General features: G+C 36.3%; 1 protein-coding gene across 36 annotated transcripts in view; it reads left to right on the top strand.

Moving 5' to 3' along the window:
• Positions 1-10,704, top strand: part of CLASP2 (cytoplasmic linker associated protein 2) — a 203,727-nt gene that overhangs the window by 132,264 nt on the left and 60,759 nt on the right. For all 36 annotated transcript variants that reach the window (XM_037736045.1, XM_017521726.2, XM_017521715.2 and 33 more), the window contains 3 exons: positions 3,610-3,753; positions 9,316-9,459; positions 10,532-10,638. In XM_037736045.1, the coding sequence (XP_037591973.1) occupies positions 3,610-3,753; positions 9,316-9,459; positions 10,532-10,638 (395 nt within the window). The remainder of the gene's footprint in view (positions 1-3,609; positions 3,754-9,315; positions 9,460-10,531; positions 10,639-10,704) is intronic.

Here is a 10,704-nt window from a genome sequence, read left to right as displayed (position 1 = left end):
TTCTGATGGCTAATAGGTTAACTTTTGGTTTTTGCAATAAATTTATTTAAAATTATACATATGTCTTTTAATTGACAAGTAAATTCTATATATGCTTTGATATATGTATATATTGTGGAATGCTAAATCGAGTTATATAACATTTTTGTTACCTCATAGGTGTATCGTGTATCTTTTTTTTTGTGTGTGGTAAGAACACATAAAATTCACTCTTTTATCAGTTTTCATATAGACAATATATTGGTCTTAACTGTAGTCACCATGATGTACAGAAGGTCTCTTGTTGTTGTTGTTGTTTATTAAGAGAAACTGTTTCTTAGCCCACATATTTACATTTCATAGTTCAGAAATACAAGTCAGTTACAAACTTCTAGGTCATTCAACCTGAAGAAATTCTTTATATTCCATAATTTGTTTGCACTGTGAAAGATACCAGCCTTCCCTCATCTCCTCAAAATCTTTCATGGAATCATAATTTCCATAGAAATCTTCATGTGCCTTCTTTCGTGGTTTAGCTACAGCAAACTTATAAAGAGTTGCTACCCACAGGGATACAATGAATGCTCCTACAATATGAAATTGCAGACACTTGGCCAGAAGGCCACACATCCGAGATTTCATCATAGCACTGGGAGTCATGGTAGTTACTGTCCTTGGTAGCTTCGTCAACCTCTACACCAACATCCTTCCTGGCTGATGGAGAAATTGAATCTCTTGAACTTACCCCTCCTGTCTAAATGAAATGTTGTGCCCTTTGACCAACATCTCTCCAGTCCCCTACCCTCTGGTAACCTCCATTTTACTCTCTGTTTCTGTAAATTTGATTTTTTTTATATGCTGCATGTAAGTGAGATCATATAGTATTTGTCTTTTTATGTCTGGCGTATTTCATGTATTGTCCTCCAGGTTCACCCACATTATCACAAATGACAGGATTTCCTCCTTTGTAAAGCTGAATAGTATTCTATTGTGTATATACACCACATTTTCTTTATCTTTCCAATCTTGGATAGACTGCCAGATTTATTCTATATCTTGGTATTACGAGTAATGCTGCAGTGAACATGGGAGTGCAGATGTCACTTCCACATTCTGATTTCATGTCCTTTGGGTCTATACCCACTAGTGGAATGCTGAATCATATGGCAGTTCTATTTTTAATTCTTTGAGGAACCTCCATATTATTTTCCATAATGGCAGTACTAATTTACATTTCCACCAGCAGTGTGGAAGAGTTTCATTTTCTGCACATCATCACCTACACTTATCTTTCATCTTTTTGATAACAGCCATTCTACCAGGTGTGAAGTGAGGTTTTAGTTTGCCTTTCCCTGAAGAATGCTGGTATTGATCATTTTTCCATATACCTGTTGGCCATTTATATGTCTTCTTTTGAGAAACGTCTATTCAGATCCTTTTCCCATTTTCTAAACAGTTTGTTTTCTTGCTATTGAGTCATGTGAGTTTCTTATATATTTTGGATATTAACCACTTAGCAGATGTATGGTTTGCAGTACAATATTTTCTCTCATTTCTAGTTGTCCCTTCACTCTGTTGATTGTATTGTTTGCTATGCAGAAGCTTTTTAGTTTGATGTAATCTCATTTGTCTATTTTTGCTTTTGTTGCCTGTGTAAAGTTACAAATACTTGTTAAAATTCATTCATTAAGAAAGAAAAATGTAATTTGATCTCTTCTTTTTATTTTAACTGGAAGTACGTAGGGAAAATTGTATAAGTTTCAGAACCTTATTTTAATATTTTACTTCCTGCTAATTTATTCAGTATGGCACTTCCCAGAGACCGTATTGGGCCTGAGTGACAAAAATGACATTAAAATCAATAGTAAGGGAAGAAAAAACATAGAAAAACATACTGCTTTAAAATTTGACAATTTTTTCTCAAGTTTCAATAATACATTTAAACCTTCTTTACGTCAGCAAATTAGCATTTAATTTATGTTTAGCATCCTTGCTATATCCCAGGACTATGTCAAGTGCTGTTTTCTTAAGTGCACAGGTACAATATGGTGACTATAGTTAATAACAATGTATTGTATACTTGAAAACCGCTAATGGGGGATGTCGTATGGGGAGATGTAGGTCAAAGTATACAAAGTGGCAAATCTGTAGTATGATTAAGTCTAGAGATCTAATGGACAACATGAAGACCATAGTTCATAATATTGTCTTAAATTTGGGGTTTTTGCTAGAAGAGTAGGTTTTAGGTGTTCTTGCTACATGCACAGAATGGGTAACTGAGATGATGGATTCATTGACTTGCTTGACTGTAGGAAACATTTCACTGTGTATATGTGTATCAAAACATCATGTTATACACATTAAATATATAAAACTTTAAAATTGAATTTATAAGAAGAATTGTCAGGAGAATAGATTTTAAGTGTTCTCACCACAAAAAAAAATTAAGTATATGAGGTAATGTATGTGTTAATTAGCTCAATTATAGCCCTTCCACAAATATATATATTTCAAACATCTGCCTTGCATGCATGTTTACATCAAGATTACTGGGAGAATATCAAGACCTTTAAACTAACACGTAACATTTCTTTTTTTTTTTTTTTGAGACGGAGTTTCGCTCTTGTTACCCAGGCTGGAGTGCAACGGCGCGATCTCAGCTCACCACAACCTCCGCCTCCTGGGTTCAGGCAATTCTCCTGCCTCAGCCTCCTGAGTAGCTGAGATTACAGGCACACACCACCATGCCCAGCTAATTTTTTGTATTTTTAGTAGAGACGGGGTTTCACCATGTTGACCAGGATGGTCTCGATCTCTTGAGTTCGTGATCCACCCGCCTCGGCCTCCCACAGTGCTGGAATTACAGGCTTGAGCCACCGCGCCCAGCCAACACATAGCATTTCTATAGAAATAGTTGTTGTCTTTTCTTCACTGGTACTTGTATAACTCATTTTTGTGACAGTTCTTTTGGAAGGCAGTTCTGACAACCGATGGACTCATTAAGGAACCTCATCTCGTTGTGAGAGTCTATGTTTGACCAAAAAAAAAAAAAAAAAAAGTATATTGCCTACCTTGATTTGCCATACCTCATTTCCAAAATACTTTTGTTCATTTTCCCAAAAATGAAATTACACTGGGTTAATAAGACTAGCTCTCCGTGAGTCTAGCTAAGAGTCAGCCATAAGCTCTGAGGGCTGATTTAAGGAAATGTTTATAATCTTGTCAAGATAGTCTTCAGCAGTTGTTCAGACTTGGGGAATGAAACACCTGGGACCTCAAAGTTCTGATTATGTGTGAAAAAAATCATCAACACTGTCATATACTTGTACCTCAGGTCGGTAGGTGACTGTATTTGTTGTTGTTGTTGATGTTATTTGTTCATTCTCTATTTGTCATAAAATAATCACCTGGCTGGGCATGGTGGCTCATGCTTGTAGTCCCAGCACTTTGGGAGGCTGAGGTGGGAGGATTGTTTGAAGCCAGGAGTTCAAGACCAACCTGGCCAACATAATGAGACCCTATCTGTATATAAAAAATAATAAAAATAATCACCTGATTATTTTTGAAATATTTTCTAGTGTCTCACAATAACCATCTTACTGTTCTTTCTCTTTGTGCTTTCCTCTGCAGGTGAAGGTTGCTATCCTTAAATACATAGAAACTCTGGCGAAACAGATGGATCCAGCAGATTTTATAAATTCTAGTGAAACTCGCTTAGCAGTATCTCGGGTCATCACTTGGACAACAGAACCCAAAAGTTCTGATGTTCGGAAGGTATGTTTTAATACAAGGTTGAGAAGATAAATTGGGAAAGCAAGTCAGTCATTATGGATTGACAGTGAATGAAGCTAATATTTTCAGGACCATACCAGTTAGCAGTGAGTTATGAAGAACTTTTTAAAAAATATTTTAAGTTGTTTTAAATTGTATCCAATTAATATAAGCATAATTTTCAAACTTTGAATCAAAAACACCTACCCTTACAACAATCCTCTCTCTAATTTTATAACCATTCAAAATATTCCAAATCATTCCCCCTGCGTTTACCTATACTTTTCAAATAAGAGCTTATACTATTGTTTGATTTATCCATTTTTAGACATTTTTTAAAATCTATTGATAAATGTAGACATTTGGTATATCCATCTATCTTGGTAAGTGAGGACTTAGCTTTCTCAAACTTTCTGTATCCTTTCTAAGGTATTTATAAAATACATATGAATCAATTACTAGTTATTAGTAGAAAAGATTTACATTTGACTCTGCAGGTATTCACTTCTATACCAAGTGATTTGCGACTGCTTGCTTTCTTATAGATACATTATTTCTCCTGGAGTTGACAATTTGCCTTGCTTTTTCATTTGCCTAATATTTTTTTCTAAGTATAGTATTTTCAACACCTCGGCTACACATGTATGGCTGTTATTTTCCATATGCTCAAAAACATAGATTATTATTTTATTTTCTAGAGAGCTCCTTCCTGGACACTGTTCTTTTCTCCAGCTTTGACATTTTTCTCCTCAGGCCTGCTGTATACACATCTGCCTGCAATTTCTATTGAGTGTCTTCCTGAGACTTATCTTTATCCCTGTTTACGTCTTGTTTTTTTTTTTCTGAGACAGAGTCTCGTTTTTTAACCCAGGATGCAGTGCAGAGGCATGATCTTGGCTCACTGCAGCCTCTACCTTCTGATTCAAGTGATTCTCATGGCTTAGCCTCCCTAGTAGCTGGGATTACTGATGTGCACCACCACACTTGGCTAAGTTTTGTATTTAAGAGAGACATGATTTCAGTATGTTGTCCAGGCTGGTCTTGAACTCCTGTTCTCAAGTGATCTGCCCACCTGGGCCTCCCAAAGTGCTGGAATTACAGACATGAACCACTGTGCCTGGCCTGTTTCTTGCATCTTATATCTACTTCTATTTACTTTTCTTTTCTGGTGAATCATTTCCATCAACATTTGCTGCAAAAGGAATACACATAGGCTGGACACAGTGGCTCACGCCTATAATCTCAACACTGGTAGGCTGAGGCAGACAGATTGCCTGAGCCCAGGAGTTTGAGATCAGTCTGGGCAACATGGTGAAACCCTAGCTTTACTGAAAATATAAAAAGTTGGGTGCAGTGGCATGCACCTGTAGCCCTAGCTTCCTGGGAGGCTAAGGTAGGAGGATTGCTTGAGCCCAGGATGTCGAGGATGCAGTGAGGCAAGGTTGTCACTCCAGCCTGTATGACAGAGTGAGACCCTATCTCAAAAAAAAATAAAGAGTTCACAGAATATACATTTTTGTGATCTTTATTTCCAGTGATGAGCACTACACCCAACAGCAGAATATATATTCTTCTCAAGTACACGTGGAACATTCTGCATGTTAGGCCATGAAACAAACCTCAATAGATTAAAATGATAGAACTAATACACAGTATGTTCTCTGACCACAGTAGAATGAATTAGAGTCAATAACAGAAAGGAATTGGGAAAACCCACAAACAGCTCACTCTTAAGTAATCAGTGAGCCAAAGAGAAATAAGAAAATACACTGAGAAATACCTTGAGATTAATGAAAATAAAGACCAAAATGTATGGGATAAAGCTAAAGTGGTGCTTTGAGGGAAATTTATAGCTGTTAAGCCTACAATAAAAAGAGGAGGGCTGTCAAATCAGTCATTCAATTCACCACAATAAGACACTGCAAAAAGAAAAGCAAACTAAACCTGAAGACAGCAGAAGGAAGGATATAATCAAGATTAAAGCAAAAGAAATAAAGACTGGGAAAACCAATGAAACCAAAAGCTAGTTAGTTCTTTAGAAAGATCAACAAAATTGACAAACCTTTAGCTACATGTATCAGGTTAAAAAGAGAAAACATTCAAATCACTAGAATTACAAATGCGGCTGGGTGTGGTGGCTCACGCCTGTAATCCCAACACTTTGGGAGGCCAAGGTGAGAGGATCACTTGAGGCTGGGAGTCTGAGACCAGCCTGGGCAATATGACAAGACCTCATCTATGCAAAAAAAAAAAAAAAATTCAAATTAGGTGAGTATGGTAGTATATGCCTGTAGTCCCAGTTACTCAAGAGACTGAAGCAGGAAGATCACTTAAGCCAAGGAGTTCAGGGGTGCAGTGAGCTATGATTGTGCTGCTGCACTCCAGCCTGGATGATAGTTAGACTCCCAACTCAAAAGAAAAAAAAGAAATGAAAAGAAACCTAAATCATTATCTATTCTAGTAGGAAATCACTAGAAAATGTCTCAAGCTAATAATGAAGAAATAATTGTATAAGTCTGTCAATCCTATCATTAAAAACAAGCATTACAAAAGGGAACTCTGGAGAGCTGAAAAAGGGTATTAAGATTTATAAAACGTTTCCTAAAACTTTTTAAAAATCTGTACGTATGTATTTGATTTAAAGACTTAAAAATTATTTTAATATAACTGCTGAGCTTATAAAAAAGGATTATACAGAAATCCTATGCATAATTATATGCCAGTAAATGAGGTAACTTAGATGAAATGGACAATTCCTAGAAAGATACAAACTACCAAAACTGACTCAAGAAGAAATAAACAGTATAAATAGATATACAACAGGAAGTTGATTTAGTAATCAAAAACTATGCACAAGCCAGGCACAGTGGTTCACACCTGTAATCCTAGCACTTTGGGAGGCGAAGGCAGATAGATTGCTTGAGCCCATGAGAAACCAGCCTGGGTAACATGGTGAAACCATCTTTATACAAAAATATGTGTGGTGGCACATGTCTGTAGTCCCAGCTATTTAAGGGGCTGAGGTAGGAAGATCACTTAAGTGCTGGAGGTCGAGGTTGCAGTGAACTGTGATCATGCCACTGAACTCCAGCCTGAGTGACAGAGCAACACCACATCTCAAAAAAATAAATACATAAAATAAAACTGCACAAAGAAAAGCCCAGGCTCAGATGGCTTTGTTGGTGGTATATATCATCAAACATTAATATCAATTCTTCACACATTCTTCCAAACAAACAGAAGAGGAAAGAACACTTCCCAGTTTATTCTGTGAGAGCAGTTTTATCCTGATACCAAAACTAGACAGAGATATCAGACATCAAAAAAACACCACAGACCAGCATCTTTTTATGAAGATGGATGCCTTAATCCTCAATAAAATGCTGGCCAGCCAAATTTAGCAACGTATATAAAAGAATTATATACCAGGACTGTATTAGTTCATTTTTATGCTGCTGATAAAGACATACCTGAGATTGGGCAATTTGCAAAGAAAGAGGTTTAATTGGCCTTACAGTTTCATGTGGCTCAGGAAGCCTCACAATCATGGTAGAAGGCAAGGAGAAGCAAGCCACGTCTTACATGGATGGCAGCAGGCAAAGAGAGAATGAGCCAAGTAAAACAGGTTTCCCCTTATTAAACTATCAGATCTCGTGAGACTTATTCACTACCACAAGAACAATGTGGCAAAACCACCCCTATGATTCAGTTATCTCCCATGGGTCCCTCCAACACTTGGGAATTATGGGAGTATAATTCAAGATGAGACTTGGGTGGGGACACAGAGCCACGCCATATCAGTGACCAATTGGGATATTTACCAGGAATGCAAGATTAGATTAACATCCAAAAATTGATATAATACACTATATCAATAGTAAAAACACAAAAACCACATAATTATCTCAATAGATACAGGAAAGTAAAACACTTAAAAGAAAACAGGAATATTCATGACCTCAGGTTTGGCAGTGGATTGTTACATATGGTATCAGAAGCATAGGCAACAAATGGAAAAACAGATAAGTTGGAGTTCATCAAAATTTAAATTTTGCAATATTCCAAGGACAAGAATACTGATGTGACTGGAAATCATTGGCACATTTTAAAGTCACATGGTAATTATGTTTTTAAAGATTATGCTGTCTGATGTGACAAAAATGGACTAGTGTAAGGGAGAAGAAAGAGGAAAAGGTAAAGCCGATGCTGAAAGGAACCTAAGTCGCATCTGTTTTAGGAAATCACTAGAAAATGTCTCAAGCTGATAAATGAAGAAATTAGTATAGAAATAGACAAATAGGTCAATGGAACATGAAGGAAGGTCCAGAGACACTTAGGTTTATATAGGAGATTAGAAGTGTCACTTCACGAGGAAAGGATCATTGGTATATGGTTTGGGAGCAATTGAGATGTCTGTCCCTGTGGGAGAAATAAAGCTGAATCTCTAAACCAAAGTAAACTAGATGAACTAAAGTACATATTCTAGCACATTTTTTTTTGAGACTGAGCCTTACTCTGTTGCCCAGACTGAAGTGAAGTGGCACGATCTCCGCTCACTGCAACTTCTGCCTCCCAGGTTGAAGAAATCCTCTGGCCTGAGCCTTCCAAGTTGCTGGGATTACAAGTACACACCACCACACTCAGCTAATTTTTGTATTTTTAGTAGAGACAGGATTTCACCATGCTGGCCAGGCTAGTCTCGAATTCCTGACCTCAAGTGATTTGCCTGCGTCGGCCTTCCAAGGTGCCGTGATTACAGGTGTGAGCCAACGTGCCTGGCCTGTTACAGAAGTAATCCTATAGTTTTGGTCTTCAGCAGTATGTAATAGATGTTTCTCAATTTCTACATTGAGAGTTGTGTCATCTTCCAAGACTGTGTTGTATAGTATTCCATTGTTCCAGTATAACATAATTTATTCCCCTAGTGTTGTATATTCAGATGTATTTTTCACAGAGTGGGTTCAGCAAGGTCCAAAATGAAGTGTGCAGATGTGGATTCTTGTGTCATTTGATTATAAATGATTTGAGTTTCTCTCTTCCTTAATTCTCTATATAATTTGAATTTCAAAGTAATGCAGTTGATTACTTCATAAGCAGAAAAGAATTGTATAACTTTTCTTAACTGATCTGAGTAAGCTTTACATTGTTCCCATTTCCACAGAACAAACTTACTTTAACTTCAAATTGTAGACTTGTTAGGTTAACTGCTTTTGAGAAGATTAGATATCCCTTCTCTTTGTAATTGCTTATTAGGAAAACTAAAGTACTGTACTAGTATGTTACAGAGTAACCCTGGAAACTGTCATGGTTAACTTTTGCTACTGTCTGTTAGGTTATAGTTATTATACTTTTCATATTCCCTTCTTACCTTCAAAAAAAAATGGTAGGTCAATATTTTTTAATCTTTCCAACAAAGCAGTTTGAAAGCAAATAAGAGTCTCTTTCTTTGCCCTGGAAAAGATGCCCAAGCTTCGTGCTATTGAACAGAAATGTGGGGGTAGAAAATGGTCTCATTGAAGTAACAAAAATATATTTATCTACTTCTTGTATGCCTTTGTTTTTTAGGCAGCACAGTCAGTGCTGATATCATTATTTGAACTCAATACCCCAGAGTTTACAATGTTATTAGGAGCTTTACCAAAAACTTTTCAGGATGGTGCTACCAAGCTTCTTCATAATCACCTTCGAAACACTGGCAATGGAACCCAGGTAATTCCTGCTTATTTTCTTGGCTATTCTATAACGTGATGGTTGATTTAACAATAATTGCTTTCTTTTATACAACGTAAACTTGATCCTTACTATATAATTTTTGCATCTTTATTTGGCATTTCCTGAGCAGAATTAAATATTGTCTTGGAAAGAATAGAGTCCCTATGCCTGTCCTGTTTATATTATATTATAATTTGTATAGATTAGGATGATGGTAAATGGTGGCTAGGGCATGAACAAGAAAAGCAAAATAAGAGCAAAACATAGGTGAGAGCACCAGCTGGAAGCCGTTAGGATCAGGACATGCTCTTTAGTTGAACCAATTCTTATTTGAGGACTAATGGGGATGACTCAAGAAATAAGTTCTGAGTAAATGAAACCTTGAAGTGATATATGTATATATATATATGTGTGTGTGTGTGTGTTTGTATATACATGTATGTATTTTTTACTGGTATGAAATAATTTACATAATATGCCTAAAGAATTGAACTAAAGAATTAAAGAGAGACATTTGATAGCAAACACAGGAGATGCACTGATGGCAGGCTTAAGGTAAAGTCTGAGGAGGGTTAAAAGTAATCCTAAAACAATTTCTTGTGAATCAGAGTCAGTCATGTTTTGAAAAGGAGTAAGGATTATGTCATTATATCTTAAAAATAGACATATTAATAATATGACCAGATTTAACTCCCTTGGTGTAAAGCAAAGTCAAGGAGGAATAAAATTTGAGTATTATTAATGGTTAGAAGATGGAAATTAGCTCAGAACAGAAAGCTAATTTAAAATTACTAGTTTAGTATATCATTGAATCCTTGAGGGAAAGGATGTTAATATTTCAGAGCAGGAAGTAGGTGAGAACAGAAAAAAGCTAAAGAGTTATATAACTTAAGTAGGAAGAAGTTTTTTCCCGTGGAAACCAGACATAAGTACATGAATTTTTAAAATATTGACCTGGAAATACGGCCTTTAAGTGTGGTTCAACCTAATGTTTGTGTGGCTTCCTTAAGAATTTTTTTAAGTGAACTTATTTGTAATATGTTAATATTTCTTTGACTCCCTTCATCAGAGTTCCATGGGGAGTCCTTTGACCAGACCAACACCACGATCACCAGCTAACTGGTCCAGTCCTCTTACTTCTCCTACCAATACATCACAGAATACTTTATCTCCAAGGTAATAAAAGGATGATTTTTCATGATGGTTTGTGTTTGTAAATTCCTATTCTTTTTTTTTTTTTTT

This window comes from Cebus imitator, unplaced genomic scaffold (genome assembly GCF_001604975.1).
Source record: "Cebus imitator isolate Cc_AM_T3 unplaced genomic scaffold, Cebus_imitator-1.0 Scaffold21, whole genome shotgun sequence".
NCBI lineage: Eukaryota > Metazoa > Chordata > Mammalia > Primates > Cebidae > Cebus > Cebus imitator.
Note: the sequence above shows the minus strand (reverse complement) of the source record. Positions and strands in the feature narration are given on the sequence as shown.